Source organism: Lipophrys pholis (assembly GCF_963383615.2).
Source record: "Lipophrys pholis genome assembly, chromosome: 8".
Classification (NCBI taxonomy): Eukaryota; Metazoa; Chordata; class Actinopteri; order Blenniiformes; family Blenniidae; genus Lipophrys; species Lipophrys pholis.
Genome location: NC_137630.1, coordinates 8,011,393 through 8,028,801, shown reverse-complemented (window position 1 = coordinate 8,028,801; position 17,409 = coordinate 8,011,393). Strand labels below are relative to the sequence as shown.

The window sequence follows — 17,409 nt, the reverse complement described above, 5'->3', positions numbered from 1 at the left end:
ACCTGGAGAGGAGGAGGGGTATGAAGTGTCTCATTTGCATTTGAAGAGACCGCCCCAAAACGAGTTGCTCTCAGAAGCACATCAGAAAAGGGGTTGAAAAGGGGCCTGTGGAGCTATAATAATGAGGAATTCAGACCCAAGCATTGCAGTTCCGCGTTGTATAGACCACAACTGTATGATTTATATGTAAAAAGGAAGGATTTAAAAGCATGATATGTCTCCTTTAAAGCAATTTATTTTGACCATGTTAGAAATACAAACAGAATAATCACACATTAGATGAAAAGGAGGAAAGACACAAAATACAGTCGATAGTAGGTTTTAAAAAGAATGGGGGGGTGGGGGTGTTATAATTCAAGTAATGCCATTTTTTGGACACGCTGTTATTCTACTCAATGCTCCCTGGAGCTACAGACTTCAAAGTTACAGATCATTTTTTGTTTTATGTTATTTTACAAAGCAATAATTTAATCATCTACAACTCTCACATTGTAACAGGCTTGTCAGGCTTCATTGGTGCTACTCGAACTGACAGAGGTTGATTGATTGATAGCTGCGGTGTGAAGCGCTGGCTCAGTTATCATTTAATCAATCAATCAAGCAGTCAAGTAAACTTTATTCATACAGCAGATTTCATGCAAGTTGTTGGAATTCAAACTGACAGACTATTGTCAAGTGATAACAGGTTGCGAAGTGAGGACAGGAAAAACAGGACAACAAAGGAAAAATGGTTAATATTTTGAAGCAAATCTATTCTAAATTAATTAATTCATTTAAACAAAAAAAAATCAAATAGATTTGAATACAATTATAAAATATTAGGATAGATAGGAATAAGTTAGCACATAAAATAAATATCCGTGAAATAAATGAATCCAAAGTCTTTTCAAACAAATAAAAAAAAAAGTATGAATATAGGATTTTAAATCTAAAAGTTGTTTGGTGAAATAATAAATTCTGTCTTTTTTTCCCCCACGAATAACACTGTTCAAATATATCTACCTGGAGCCTCACTGTGCATACACAAACTCCACAGCTGGACATGTCTGTGAGCGTCATCCACTGGCCGCTGATGTTGGCCACCAGTGGTCATGATGGGTTCGGAATCAAAGCGCCACTCGGCACCCCGCCAGGTCGAAAACAGAAAATAAAAATAAGCAGCACTCCACTCCAACCCCACTCTCTTTCACTTTTCCCGCCGCTATTATTCTCCATTTCACCCTTCTCTCGCCTGACCTTTTCGTCTCTCCGTCCATTTAGCTCACCCACCCATGTTTTTCCTGTCATCTCCCCCATATTTTGGCTCCGTCCTCTCGCTGGCCTTTACCAAACAAACAGGGGGCTGCAGCAGACTCTGTTTTTGTCCTTCCACCTTTTTCCTCCTTTTTACCCCAAACAGCTGTGACTCGGCACATAATCGCCTCCCCTCTCGTGGCCCTCGCCCACCAGCTCATTCGAACCCCCCTCTATGCTGAATGGAACAAATCTGACATTCACACCCTAAATAATGAAGAACCTGATGGAGGAATGAGGAGCTTTATGAATGTTGAGAAAACATCGTATAGAAATGGGGGAAAATGCCACTTTTCAGAGACATTGCTACTGCTCATGCGCACCACTGCTGTAGTAAATAGTTGTTCTGCACGGGGCCGGAGTCTATGGACGATAATAACAATAGTGTCATGACTCATAGCCTATATTCTCCTGAGACTTGGTAGTTTTATAGTTGAGGGTCTCCCGCAATCGTGAGAACAATGTCTGTGTCCTCATCATTGTTAATGTTTATAATGTTTTCTTCTCTGCGTGCAGGTGAATGTGGTTCCATTACAAAAACACCCAGCAGCCCCAACTCGTGGCCCAACAGGCTCACTACATTGTTTTCAACATTTCTATCATTTCAGTGGACACAGTCATTGTTTTTCAAAACGTTTCTGTGTAAATGCGAAACTTTTATATAACGAAAACGCAAAAACAAATAATTTTCCCTTGAAAGAAGCCTTAAAATATTCAGAAGGAGGCTCAGCCAAGCAAATGTAGCCTTTTGAGGAAGTTTTATTTTGGAAGTTTTGGTAGACAGCCAGTGAGCCCACGTTTCTCCTTCCAGAGAGTATGCTCAGGACAGCCAGCAGTCCGGACAGCCTACGGTCCCGGACGCCGATGATCACCCCTGACCTGGAAAGTGGAACCAAACTGTGGCACCTGGTGAAGAACCACGACCACTCAGACCAGAGGGAGGGTGACCGAGGCAGCAAGATGGTGTCCGAGATCTACCTGACGAGGCTGCTCGCTACCAAAGTAAGAGCTACGCGGCAGTATTCTAAAAAGTTCATTCCAGCCCGTGGTGGCGGGAAAAAAAACTAAAACCTTTTAAACAGCCATTAGATTCACCGGGGGGGACACTAAAATTCAGCACTGAAACACACACTAATGGAGTCTTTTTAGCATTATCAGCTTTCTGAAGCAGATGCATCCACCTCGACCATTTAATATTAGTGGAAACTCTCAAAGCACAGTGTCTGTGGGTCCTTGAAGCAGTTTAACGCTTATTAAATCACACAGAAACACAAGGTGTTAGCAGTCCTCGCCCTGTTAAATGTATGGACAATATTTACTTTTATACTTGAAGCTGACACACTCCAATGCAAATTAGCTGAATAAATCAAGTAGAAGTGCCACAACAGTGAAATCTGAATTGAATGAAGGTTGGGAGGCTGCAGGCCTGCCACAGTTAGTGGACCAGCTATCTTAGTGAATGAAAATCATGCCACCTAAAGGTCTAAGGTTTTAATATACATGTATGGGAACAGGATCTGCTCATTCTTTATAGTTCCTCCACTCAGGGAATAAAACGTCTTTTTCGAGTATGGTTTAAAAAAAACAAAAACACACAGATTTTTCCTACAATCATTTGTCAAAACAACCCTTGTTAATACACTTATTCATGTTCAACCTACTTATTTCAGACTATTCACCACTACTTTGCTTCATAACAGCTACAATTTACACCATTACACCATCACCCACACTCACAGAGCAAAAAGGAAAGGTTATGTCATACGTCAGTCAGTTTGAAGGTTTGAAACTAATTGTTACTAAGCACGTGTGAATCGAATCAGCCTTCATTTTTGATTGAATCTTTGCAGTTTGCCGTTACTACTCGTCTTTAAGTGCTTTAGATATCTTTGTGTTTGGAAGTAGTATTGTTGAAACAGTAGAGAGACTGTACGTGTGACTGGACTGAAGATTGAAAAGTCATCACTGAGAGTTTGGTTTTTATAGAAACCAAACCAAAGGTAATTGTCCATGACCGTTTCTGAGATTCACAGGTTGACAGCTGAGATCCATGTGGGGATCAAAGTATCCACAGGGTTAGATCTTAAAGGGGTCTTATTATGCAAAATTCACTTTCCACTGCTTAAATGGAATATGTGTCCCCATACCTGGAATGATGCCCCAGCAGTGAAGGAAGTCTGTCCTCTATCTCTCTGACCCGCGTACATATAGGCAGCTCTGCTCTGGCACATGACACCACGAGAGGAAGTACTTCCTCCTCTTCCCAAGATGGGCATGTGTGGGCGGAGCCAGTCCAGCTCACACAGACGCAGCAGATTCTGAATGCAGCTCCTATGATCCAATATTCAAATGGAGGAAAATCAAGGAAAAGCTGGATTTGGAGCAGTAAACTTTAAATATGTTTTTAATAATAATATGACCTCATAGTAAGAAGTATGTAGAGAGACCGTATGTACAGATACACATCAATAAAGATGACTCAAGCACCATGAACAAAGCCTTGAGGTACCACAAGGAGAGGAAAAAGTACCAGATGACTCTCTCTCGATACTCTGAACAACTTCCCCAGTAGAGCTGGAGATTCTCCGTGGCTCTCAGAGATAGAGCTCCAGTGGTTGGTTCGGTTATCAGAGGGCTGAGTGAGATCGCTTGGAGTGAAATAGCAACAGTCCATCAACATGCCTGAGATCTACTTCTAGATGGTTGTGCAGTACTTAGTGGTGAGAGTATCAACTATATTATGGATTGATTTACTTTGTATTGGTCAGAAGGATTTTACCACTAAATAATTAGAGTAAAATGAGTTGTAAACAATGAATCTTGACCTTGAGTGCTGATCAAAATTTACTTTACATTATTAATGAGACTGTTCATGACAGCATAGCAGACACAGAAATTGTCTCACAGAATCAGTAGCCTGTGGACACACTAGACACTCAAATGCGATAAAATCAGTAGAAATACCAAAAATGTGTCGTTACAGAAACCAGGATGAGGTTAGCTGTCATCACAGAAGCAGGCAGTGTGTTGAGACAGTCGGAGTGTGGGATAGGATGGTCCAAAAACATTAAAGTATGTGAGCAGATCATTAGACAATGGATAACATTTAGAAAACCAAGAACACAGCCCTGAGGTACACCCATGGAACTGAAGTATCAGATTTGTTTTGTTTTGCCATCTTGATGCCTTAAATAATCCATTCACCCTTCAGATACCATGATTCTCTGAAAACCAAACCAACCACTGTCGCACTGGTCCGGCCCAAATCTCACAAAGATATTATAAGGATTGACCATAAAGCTGATGGAGTATGAGTTGATAAACTTTAAAAATGATCCCTGGGGGTTTCCAATATACATACAAAACAAAGAGTAAAAACATTTGACACATTCTATATCCAGAAATCTTTGTAAGATGATCCATCCAGCCATATTTCTTCTCTCCTTTATGGTGTCTCAGTTTACCATCGCAGTCCTAATTGCAGGAGGGGGAGGAAAATACAGCAACGGGCAGCAGTTACAAGAGAGCCGGCTTTTCAATTTCCACTGGTAATAAGAAAAACAGATTAATAAAAGGTGGGCTTGTGGTGCAGAGTGCAGAGAGGCAGATACAGAAGGTGGCAGGAGACAGGTAATTTGTTGAGGGATTGAAGATTTGGACAAGCATGATGAAAAAGGAAGGGGAAAAAAAAAAAGAAAATAACAAGGGAGGCAAATGCAATTGAGAAGCTCATCTTGTCCTTGTGTCTCCATGGCCGTGAATGCAGATCTGACTTCTATCAATCGACGACTGGTACAGAAATCGTTCCCGCTCCGTTTTAAAGTGGCTGACTGAATGCAGTCCCCAAACATTCCCTCACTAATGGATTCTGCCAGATGGGGATGGCAGGGAAACAAATGTGTTGTTAGGGAAATTCACTTAGCCACATTTGATGTAATTATGCTGACGCATTGTCAGCGGAGGAATGCGTAATCTGAGCCCAGGAGCTGGGATTCCTGTTTGTGATTGTGCGGAGCGATTCCACTTCATAACCGGACTGTGTATGAATGACCGCAGTGGGAATCCCAGAGCAAAGGATTTCCCATTGGCTAGGAAACGGTACGTTATGTCACACAATGCACTGAAACTGTGGTGCACAGCTTGTACATTTCACAGGTTTCGCCAACCATCCGGCTGAAAATTAGCTTCTGACGTTTTCAAGTGTAAAGTCTTGCGCACCGTGGCCAGAGTAAATCCTTCTCCTGCACATGGACGATAGTAACAATGGCGGCCTCCAGAGTGTCACGGCTCTCAGTCCATAATCTCTTGGGACTATGTCCATACGAACGTCTGTGCACTCCGATTGTTTATATTTATTGCATATTGTTCTGCGCGTGTGTGTGTGTGTGTGTGTGTGTGTGTGTGTGTGTGTGTGTGTGTGTGTGTGTGTGTGTGTGTGTGTGTGTGTGTGTGTGTGTGTGTGTGTGTGTGTGTGGTTTCATAACAAAAAATCAACAGCACCCACTAGTGGCCTAACAGGAAACCTACATCGTTTTCAGGGTTTCGGCCCTTTCCGTGTGAACGGACATCGTTTCCAATATTGTTAATATTAAATATCGTCAAAGACTCAAAAAGTGCAATTTATGAACAAATTATTATTTTACAAAAATAGGTCCTTAGATGAGTTGAGTATCGCTGATGTCAGTTAATGCAGCATCTGCTCTCACCACAGCAGCGCCTGGCAAGACTTTTAGGCTCATTTCAAATAGAGGCTGGTGTTAAATTACCAGCCGATGTAGAAAGAGAATGCTTCTCGGCCGAATAGACCAAAGCCCCGACAGCAGGATTCGGTTGAAAACATGGCGGATGTACCTGATTTCTTGAATTCTTTCCTCCTTCCAGGGTACGCTACAGAAGTTTGTAGACGACCTTTTTGAAACCATCTTCAGCACAGCCCACAGAGGCAGCGCGTTGCCGCTGGCCATCAAGTACATGTTCGACTTCCTGGACGAACAGGCCGACAAACACTCAATCAACGACTACGACGTACGACATACCTGGAAGAGCAACTGGTGAGTGCCACTGTGGATTTCTTTTCTACTGATGGTTTGTTGTGACTATTGCAACACAACATCATCTGTGGGGTAAAACTGAACTCTACTTCACAATGACAGGAAGAGCCGACGTCGCAAAGAATGCTTGGCCACCACAGCTCCTCAACTTTTCTCACACTTCCTGCTTAAAAGCCCAAAAGTCTGAAGGGTAGATGCTCGAATGCTGTCTTTACTTTTTTGCTCTTGTCGCTCCATGAGTGAGGGTGGCGGACTGCCCACACTTATGAATAATACAAGAATAATTGATTGATATGTGGTGGCATTAGTTCCCATTTAAAGTATTAAATAGATAAGGACGTGCCAACTTTGGCTTCGGGATTATACATATTTCTACCCCCGTATTGACCTCACATACATTTACTCGAGTTTTTATCTAATAGATGCTTTTGGCCTCAAAGTTTTACAAGCCCGATAACCTGAATGTGACCCAAAACTCCTCGGCTGGACAGAGTGCTAATGCTAATATTGCGCAGCCCGTCTGCAAAATAGATATTTTTGTGAACGGTTCTGCATGAAATAAATTCAAAATCAATAAACCCACGTTTGCAAAATGCATAGTAGATTAAAGTCGTTGCTGTCGCCGATGCTTGATCCTAATTTACCACCTAATGTGATAACATTTTCAGACGAGCATCACAATATTTGTTTCCATGCATTATTTAGTAACATTTGCTTCATTCGCACAGCATTAGCAGAAGAACCTTATTGCCAATTGCGTTTTCCTCCCGTCGGCTGCTCTCCGTCAAGGTTATAGAACGATAACGGAACATGCAACTCGACACGGTACTCAATCACTGGGTGTTTGTCTCGTCGCCTCCAGCCTTCCTTTGCGGTTCTGGGTGAACGTGATCAAGAACCCGCAGTTCGTATTTGACATCCACAAGAACAGCATCACAGACGCCTGCCTGTCCGTGGTGGCCCAGACCTTCATGGACTCGTGTTCGACGTCAGAACACAAACTTGGAAAAGACTCGCCTTCCAACAAGCTCCTCTACGCGAAAGACATCCCCAACTACAAGAACTGGGTGGAGAGGTGAGTCGGAGATCGGCCGGGTGACTCAGATTAACTACATTATTGTCAAAGAAGAGCAGAATATCCTAAATGTGAAAGTTCTCTTTGAGCTGATGGGAGAACAATGATGAAAGATCAAAGCAATTCTGCTATTAAGCTACAAAGCTAAAAAAAAAAAAAAAAAAAAATGCTGTGCGTTGAACTTTGTGTGGTTTTGGCATTTAAAGGAGAGACTGAAGTGTTGGACAAAATCGGAGCGGAGAAATCATGGGCTGTTATAATTACAACAGCCTTGCTCCTGGTTAAGAAATATAAGAAGCCGTGTATAAGATGAGCAGTAAGAGCTCAACAAGGATCTCTGCTCCGTTCACTTTTCACTTTGTGGCGTTTGTATCGGTAGCAAAACGTCCTCCGGTCCTCCCCTCATCTTTTATTTAGCTGCCGAATGTGTTTAACCCGACTCAAGATAAAGTTTATGCTCCACCTGCGCCTGCCACGAGTCAATTTTTGGGGGATCGCCCAATGCGCTTGTAAGTGTCTTTTTCCTGAATCCTCTTCACAGGCTCTTTTGTTTGGCAGCGCGAGCAGCAGCAGCTCCTAACTCAGTATGGCGCCAAGATGTTAGTCGGAATGAAGGAAAAAAAATGGCATTTCTTTGTTTGTCCTTCACTGTTAGACGCTGATAACCTCGAATTAAAACAGGCGTATCACTAAACTACATTACTGTCCTGTTTTACCCTCCTGAGCAGATAATTAGCCTCTTACCCGGCTGAACTTCTGTTCTCCGTCTTCATATAATTCCTTTCTGTAGTGCTGACCAACCTCCTTGGAACCACAGCCTGCTGCGCGGAGTTAAACCCGGAGCTGGTTGAGTTATGACTTCTGTAAACACACAATGGGATGTGTCCTTAATATGCTGCACCGCCTTTGTTTCAGTGGAGCAATGTGGGCCGCACCAAACAAACACAATCGAATATATTGAGCTCCATGTCGCTCTAACCAACGGCACAGTTCTCCAACTCTCCACTCGCTTGAAAGGGCTACGACGCAATCACATATAATCGTATAAATGTTCGTTGTTGTTCAGCAAAAAAAGAGTTAATCTGAGCAAACAAACTACTTTATTGTATGTAATCCAATAACAAAAAAAAAAAAATGCTCTTTTATAAAAAGAAATTATATTTTTTTTTTTAAAGGTCCGATGTGTGGAACCATAAACTACATGAAGCAATGTGGGAACATTCACAAGAAGTTGTGCACCTGCTAACCTGCTAATCACACTTTTTTTTTTTTTTCCTTGCCACCTTTTTGATGTCCTTCCCACAGGAGAGCGTTGAAATAAACTTCCATAACAGGCCCATTTGTCCTGCCACAGTGTCCTTTAACAAGACACTTAAGCAGCGGCCAAATATTAGGCCTGGGAATATGTATCAATCTGTATCAGCCCCGCCCCCGAGTGGGAGAGCCTGACCACCAGCTGCTGCCGTTTGCGTCCAGAATATTTAACAGCCGCGGGGCCGGGAAGCGCACGCAGGGAAAGCGTACTGAATGCAGATGAGGCGTCGCATAACACTCTGGCATGACCTCTCTTCCAGGTATTACTCTGATATCTCCCGCATGCCGGCCATCAGCGATCAGGACATGAGTGCCTACCTGGCGGAGCAGTCCCGCCTGCACCTCAGCCAGTTCAACAGCATGTCGGCGCTGCACGAGATCTACTCCTACATCGTCAAGTACAAAGACGAGGTGAGCGTCGCCCGACGGACACCGCGCAGCGGAGAGGAGGACGCTTGTAATGGCTTGTCGCTGCCGCCTCCTCCTTTTTACTTGTCTTGACTAATACCATGCGGTCATTTTAATTCAATTACACTGATAACTAGTCCACATCAGCGCGGACTGGAAGGTATTACCACCATTAGGATGCACATTAAGGCATGAGCTCAACGCATTATGAACTTAATGGAGCTTAACCAAATTTATGTGTTTTCTCTTTTTTTTTTTTTTCTTTTCTTCACACTGCATGTAGTGTATCCTGCAGCTGCTACAGCTTGATCAAAACTCAATGTTTCTGTTCATACCAGGAAGCTCTTGAAGCAATAGAAGGAATACGGATCGATAGCTCCCTCCTTTTATGTATGTTGAGTTTTATCAGAACCGTCAGAATCGGATGCTGTTCATCTCTTTCGTAATGCACCGCAGCTTATTTAAAATCAAGAGAGTCCTCTTCTTAAACCAGCATGTAATGAAGATAAACATGATGCTGGAGGACATTTTTGACTGTTTTTTGTACAATAAGTAGGAAGTGGATTGGTATTTCTATGCCTTCTGCGACTCTTGCATCGTGTACAATACTTCCTCACAGTAACTGTAGAGGTTAGGAGAGTTAAAACTACAAACCCAGTCGACGCCATTGTCTCCTCTGATGTCACTGTAAATTGATGTGTCAACCATGTTTCAGTTCAGAGGCCACAAACAGCCAAAAGTCATCTGGAGTGGTAAAAGAGTGCCACAATAACATTTACATTTAAATTTGTAAGGTTTTTCTTTCATGCAGGTGATGAAAATATCAATTACCAGGTGCAAAATACAGTGAAATGTCCCAAAACAAAATGCAAAGCTGTTGAATTATGCATGGCTTTGAGGTTAACGCTAGTTAGAAACGAAGTAGCTGGCCTTCATGGCAGTATGACCAATACCTCAGCTTGGGTCTCAGTTTTGCGTTCTTCAAGAAAAAAGCAATGATTAATGTGCTTTGTTGGTTTGGTGGGCCGGATAGGAGCCTGATGTTTGACACTAGTGTTGTAGATAAACAATGTTCTAAACGGATGATTTGCATTCCCTGTTTTTTTTTGTTTGTTTTTTTAGCAGAGTTAAAAGATTGTTCATTTCAACAGTAACAGCAAATATTGACACATAAATGGACCAAACATTCACGTGGTTCCAGTTGTAATCGGTTATTTTCGTCAAAGCTTTAAACACATTTAGTCTTACACCCGTTGCTCTTCAAAGGATCATTTCAACCATCGTGGGATGCCATGAGTCTATTTCGAGTCGTGGATGTTTACAGTACAGAAACAGCCATACAAAAGTACATGATGAATAGGATCAGCCCTCCTTCCAATGTGTGAGCAGTCGTTTGTGAGCGTTTTTATGAAGAACGTATGTGCACTAAAGGGAGCCTTATATCTATACTGTGCCCCATCCTTAGGCTTTTATGTGCTGAAAGATGTTTCCCCGCCTTCCTCCTCTCCATCCCTCCAAACCAGCAATATTACAGTAGTTACACTGGCTGCGTGCAGCTGGCCCCATTCAAAGCCACTGCTCCCCTTCATTACAGCCTATTATCCAGATGCAGACAGCTGCATGGCGCCCCCATCGCCTCGAAACGCGCACCCTGACCTCGGCCACAATTATACACGGACTTGGTGGCGATGTAAAGAGAACCAAAGACAAAACGCGGCACTCGCTAGCCTTTGTTTACGCCGTGCATGAATGAGACGGCCACGCGTACACGCTGCTGTATGGATTCTCAGTGGCAAATAACACACAATTACAGTGACAACCTTGCATCCCCGTCACACTTGGTAATAAAACACAAACGTATGTTGCAAAAACCTGAGATGTGATGATGCCGTGAACGCTAACTGATCATCGCTAACTAGCGTAGCTTCAAAGCTTTGCCGTTTGTGATGAGTTGTGTGTGATGCAACAGCTATAGGAGAAGTTTGTTAGACATTTCAATGTATTTTTCAACAGAAAGTATTATTAAAATCGCTTTATGTTAAGATTGGAGTCATTTTTGGTTGTAATCTTTTGTTTTGTTAAAATATAGACGTTTTCCTAACGTATACTCACAACAGAGAATAACTTAAAATTTATATTTAAAAGTTATTATGGGACTATTTTACTGGTCCAGCCAAATCAGGATCAACCAAAATATATTTGATACCCCTGCCCTATTGACTTTGAATTACTAGTATTGACAACCCGAGTAAATAAATGAGTCACCATGTGATGAACCATGGAACGGTGGCGACCGCACCACCTGGACTGTATTTTCCAGCTTTTTCCTCGTGCATCAATTTTTACTACCTGCTTGTTGTGAGGCAAACAGTAAAGCTGAAATCTTACTTACACATGGAGAGTGAGACTTTAAGAGGGACACATTTCATTCCCTCTGGGTGATAATAAAGAGGGGTGTTAATCTTATACAAACCCCGATAAAATTCTGCCCTTCTCGTTTGTTGCCTATGACTTTTCCCCAACTTATCTTTTTTAATCCCTTTAACACATTAGCCTCTTCATTGTTTTTCGCTTCTTTGGAAGCCCAAAAAAAATTTGTTTGTATTTTTTCCACTTCAATTAGTCGAGGAGGAGGCTCGTGGGCCAAGAGACTTCGAGAGACAGAAAGATTCAGACGAGTCAGATTAAAGGTTTTGGGAAGGATTTTTTTTTTTTATGCAAAAAACTAAAAAATATTACGTGTGATTTTCTTGGACCAGGCCGGTCTTATTAACGTCAAACCTCCTGTGAGTAACTCACATGATTTGAATTTAGGCCTTTTTTATTCTAACATGAACACGATGTTGTGAAACGTCCGTGAGATACTTAAAGATTCCAGAAGAGCTTTAGACTTTTACAAAATAGATTTTTGGTCCACGAGGGAAATCTTTTGAATTATTACAACAAATGTAAAACATTTCATTGCCATCTGGACACCAACTTTTTGAAGCAGTTAATAGGAAAGCTGACCTCAAACACAGAACGTCTTTTTGTGTGAGTGTTTGTGACGCCGCTGCAGCGGCGGCTGTTTAAACACTTTGAGATCCAGTGTTTTCTCCTCCCCCGTGTCCAGATCCTGTCAGCGTTACAGAAGGACGAGCAGTCGCGCCGACAGCGGCTACGCGGCAAACTGGAACAGGTCATCGACACCATGGCCCTGGCCAGCTGAGGACCGACCAGTCGCCACCTTCATCGCCACCGTCATCTTCAGGAAGCCTCAGCTTGCAGAGCGTCGGCTAACCAACACGCCTTCCCCTCAAACCTTCCCTCCCGATATCCCATGACATTTTGACCACTCAACGTTTTGAAGCCCGTCGTTCGTCACCGACGATCACGACTCCGCGGCGGCGGACTCGGAACTGCGGGGGGTCACGGGCGCCCGGCGGCAGCAGCAGCACACTGGAGGGACGGCGGCGTTTGGGAGTTACGGCCCTGTCAGCCGGGTCGGTTTCCATTTTACTTTTTCTGTTATCGTCTTCTCTGAGCCACCGACCCCGCCACGAACAACCAAATCAAAGGAGAGCTCGGGAGAGCGTCTTATTTTCATCAAGCCCCGCCCCCCTCATCACATCTGGAGCGACAGTCGGGTACTTTGACACACAATCAGGACCGGTACCTGCACAGTGGTGACCGAAAGAACTCATCTAGCCAGGAGCTTGAAAGACTCCAGGAAAAGGTACGAGCTGCTGGCCGAGGCTACGAGCTAACAACAACAATAATAATAATAATAAAAGAAAATAAAAAAAATCCAGGATCAATCAGTGCTCTCTGTGAGGAGTTTCTCTCTTCTGCGGCTGGCCTCCTCCCACCGGGAGATCGGAGGTCAGGCAAAGCTGCAGGTAGAGATCGAGCACGACGCTCAAAGGCACTACAGTAGGAAGGACTCTGCAGGGAAAAACCCTTCCTCCAGCCACCGACTCTCTACCGATGCAGAACTCCGCTGTAGTCCGACAAAGGACCTTTTCATAACTCCTCATTTGATTTCTTACTGCATTTGATTCTTTTTCTTTTTCCCTCCTCCTCCCCCCACCCGCAAAACTGCCTCCTCTCCCCAGTGCTGTGCCACTTGTGTTACTGCTGAATTTGCACAACAAAGCTGAATCAAAAGAGAGGATATATGAAATATATATATATATATAGATATATAAATACGAACCTTTTGGTTTTTAAAACAAATGAAAAGTTGAAAAGTTTTTTTTCCATTTCAATGTACAAAAAAGATACGAACAAGGATTTGATATTTCGAGACGAAAAACACACGGAAAAAGTCGTCCTGTGCCATGTTTTACTTTGAATGTCGTTCAGTGCAAAGACTTCTTTTCATTAGATGAAGAAAAAAAAAAAAAGAACAAAAAACAAAATGTGCTATGATGAAAATGTTGTCATGCTTAGTGGCTGAAAGTGAGAGTTTAAAAATAGGTAAATGGCAAAAATACATATAAACATACATATATATATATATTGCAGACACTTTCTATATTCCATGAGGTCTCGGGGGGGGGGGGGCGAGATCTTTGGCTCCGGAGGGGTTTAAAGAAAGAAAAACACAACTAAAGAAAAACGATGTCAGGGAGCCGCCCATGAGCCAACCAACCTGCAGTGCTTTTGTGTTTGTTTTAGAAAAACCAAATACATCAGGGGTGAAAAAAAGAAAAAAAAGCCGGTCAGCTGACGCAGACGAGACAAAAGTGGTTTTGCTGGAAGCCGGCGTCCCGCCGCGGCGGCAGACTATAGAGGCAGCAGGCCGTCGTTTGAGCCGATCCCTGGCACGCTGCGCTTTACAGCTTCTTCATCTTGGTTTCTGGACCCCCGCCCCCGCCCCCGGTCTCCCCTCCACTTCCTGTCTGAAATATTTTCTGAACAGTGCCATCCTAAATGAAGTTTTTTTTATTTTATTTTGTTGTTGTTTTGTTGGGAGGGTTGTTTTTTGGGGGGTTTTGTTGGGGTTTTTTTTGCTGTGGAAAAAAGTAGACACAGTATTGTCTTTTTTTTCTTTCCATTTACAGCGAACACAGTGAAGCTAAAAGGGTCCATTTAAAAAAAAACAAAAAAAAAATGTGAATGTGGTTTATGAAAAGATAATGTAGCTTGGTTAATGTGAGTGTTTATTGTACCAGTTGAAGGCCTTTCTCCTTTTTTTTTTGTTTTAGGTTGTGTGAATTTTCAAGAGTTTAAAAGAAAAAAAAAAAAAAAGAAGAAAAAAAACCAAGTTGAAATGTTTCCTTTCTGCCGTGTGCTGCTCCACGTTGAATCGCACTGCTATGAAATTCACACAGTTTGAAACGTTCCTTTCTTGAATGACATGGAGGGAAAAAAAAAAATATATATATATATATATATACCGAGAAAGAAAACCAATTTGTCTGTATATACGATCATCCATACGTCATGAATTACAGAGCGCCAAGCCAACCAACAACCAGATCTCACGGATGAGCTGAACAAAACCTTCGCTACAGCAAGAACTGGATCAGGAGACAATACGGTTGAATGCATACAACGGTTCCCTGATGCCTCAAAATCACTTCAGTTTTCTTCCTTTTCAGCAGTGCTTCCCTCAGATTAATTTTTTCTTCCTGAGGTAAAGTGGAATGGCGCATCCCACCAGGTGACGCGTGACTATTTAGAAAACTGGACCGTCTTCGACAGCCACAAAGACCGCGACGCATCTGGGACTGATCCGTCATTCAGTTTGTTTCTACTACAGGCACAGACAGCCAGTGAGAGTCCAGGTATCGTTCAAATATAAGATCAATTATTTGACCAAAAATATTCCATGAAAACGTTCGCCGCCTGTTCAAATGACTGATTTCAGGAGGAAGTTTGAAAGGATGGTTGCACGAACTGACGTCCGTCAATTTGAGACTTAAATCTTCTTTTGATAGTGATTTGCGCCAACCTCCGTCTCTTTAAGGCGAGTCCTCGATCCGTCTCTTTAAGGCGAGTCCCCCAATGAGGATTCAGTCAGTCAGTCTAAAACAAAGTCCAACCAAGGTCTGTTTACGTCGAGAACTTTTACAACCCAAGTGATAAATTCTTTGGACCATCATCAGCATAGACTGAGCTTGTAGTCGACCTTATACGCTAATTTATAAGGTTTTGATACACGGCAGTCCAGGGTGAATGCGAATTAAACGATTTACCACAGCCACCCACGTTTTCAACACTTCCACTTGTTGAGAGCGATATTCGCATTCTGTTGTTTGTTCCAGTGTCGTTAACAGAGACGACCAACGGCTAGCGGGCCGAAGTGTGTAAGCGACGCCGTTAAAGAAGCTCCAGATGGACGACAAGCTGACATATCCTGAGTGAGAATCGTTGGGTCACAGCTGTTTTACAGCATGAAAGGAAAGTGTGACCATCACATTTGGTGCGATAAGGTTTCACACATGAAAAATTAGACCCGATATTCGAAGGTTGTATTGTTGGAATGATTATTATTGGAGTAACTCCTACTTGAAGAATGGTAAAATACACGCATTTTGATCATTTGGACTTAAGACACTAAGTTATAGACCTATACTGTGGGTCTGTCTGTTTTCAACGGCGATCACCTCCTACAAACAGGAAGTCTCTCATCTTTTCATGATTACCACACCTGTACAGACCAACACGCCACACAGCCAAACACATATTTTCTGCTGTCAAAGAAAAACTGGAGTCCCAACAAAGTAGTGGTTTTCAAGAGGTTCGTAGATAACCTCTGATGAATGTGTCTGCGCTCCGCCACATCTCCAGACGTTTCCACCAGACTCCAGTCGTCTACATCCGACAGCACAAACGCGTGTCTGGACAGACGAAAACGTACTGTATGTGCCTCAATACTTGAACCGTTGAACTACACAGGGTAAGACTTCACATACAGGACGGCCTGACCAAAGCTTTACTCATCCACGTTAGGAAAGAAGCCAGAGACAAGAGGGAATCTTTTCAGTTCTTCCACAAAACAACAGTTTTTAGCCATTGGAGTACCGTCCTTGCTGAAAGTTAGACGAGCGGTGACGACGAGGCAACATCACTTCCACGCACAGACGCTCATTAGCGGGATGTGAACCATCGCGCTGATGTTTCTGTTCACTTTCTCGCCTACCGTTTTGATCAAGACTTGTAGAGAGGATTTGTGTGATGCTGCAAGAGGGAAGAGGTTGCGCTTAGTACCCCAAGGGTGAATCTGTCATGAGTAAAAATGGAAAGAAGGAAAAAATGTTGTGTGGGATGGCAGAGAGATAAGGTCCGCTTGGTCTCTTGTGCTTTTGTTCCTTCATTTTTTTTTTCTTGTTTTCTGCTTCGCCACTTGTTGGGGTAAAAGATGAAAAGACTCGGGCAAGGCAGAGGAAGCGCTTTGAAGGCCGCAGTACCGCTTCATTTTCCATTCTGTCACATCTGCAGCATTCTTTTTTTCTTTTCCCTACATAGAAAAAGAGACGGTTACGGAGGAGGGTGGAGTGAGGCGAGAGAGCAGCGGAGGGAGAGATTCTCTCGACGATTGACTGACGCAGAAGTCTTCACTGTGCCTTGTCAGCCTCTTCCCATATAGGAGATGATGCATACCTATAGAGATATAAACATATACCGGACAGCTATCATTTTGATGTACGTGTCAGAATGGGCGGACAATTGCAGTGTGTTGAAAAAGAACCTTTTCCTCAAGATTGCAGTCACGTCTTTGATACCTATACGTGTTTCACATACTTTTATAATAAAAACAGGTTCTTAATACTGGCAGTCGAAAAAGACAATGCAAATAAGACAGACAACAATAATAAGTAAATCATTTTAAATACGCAAAAGATGTTTTTATGGTAATTTAAATTGTCGGAACTACGTAATGCTACACATGGTGAATGTAACAAAGCTTGGGGCAAATAGGTCCCTTGGTAAAAATAAACTTTTATCTTTGAGGTTGCATTAAAATGGCAGCAGTCAGTAGGTTGTCGGTTTGTAAAGATTTTTTTTTTCGTAGCTTTATGGTATTACATGCGTTAGCATTAGGATTGAAGTTGAGCTAAGTTAATTACAAACAGTAATGAAATATTTGTCCTTATTTTACATTTGAACGTGGGATTGAAGAGTTTGAGTTTTGCTAGCGTTGTTATATGACTTAGGTTAGTTTGAAGAGGTGACAGCTGAACACATTTCTAAACCATGGGAGCCGAAACTAATATTCTTACCTGGTGTTGGTTTGCTTAAGCAAAGGAAATTCAGATTTATCTTCAATCTTCAACTTGT

At 42.6% G+C, this 17,409-nt stretch overlaps 1 protein-coding gene across 1 annotated transcript in view; it reads left to right on the top strand.

The window, feature by feature from the left end:
- Positions 1-12,379, top strand: part of LOC308113471 (plexin-A1-like) — a gene marked incomplete at its 5' end in the record, with an annotated part of 98,936 nt that extends 86,557 nt beyond the window's left edge. Inside the window, 5 exons of the mRNA XM_080469789.1 lie at positions 2,105-2,295; positions 6,175-6,344; positions 7,207-7,419; positions 8,994-9,144; positions 12,254-12,379. Of these exons, the coding sequence (XP_080325915.1) occupies positions 2,105-2,295; positions 6,175-6,344; positions 7,207-7,419; positions 8,994-9,144; positions 12,254-12,349 (821 nt within the window). The 3' untranslated portion in view covers positions 12,350-12,379. The remainder of the gene's footprint in view (positions 1-2,104; positions 2,296-6,174; positions 6,345-7,206; positions 7,420-8,993; positions 9,145-12,253) is intronic.
- Positions 12,380-17,409: the final 5,030 nt, after the last annotated feature.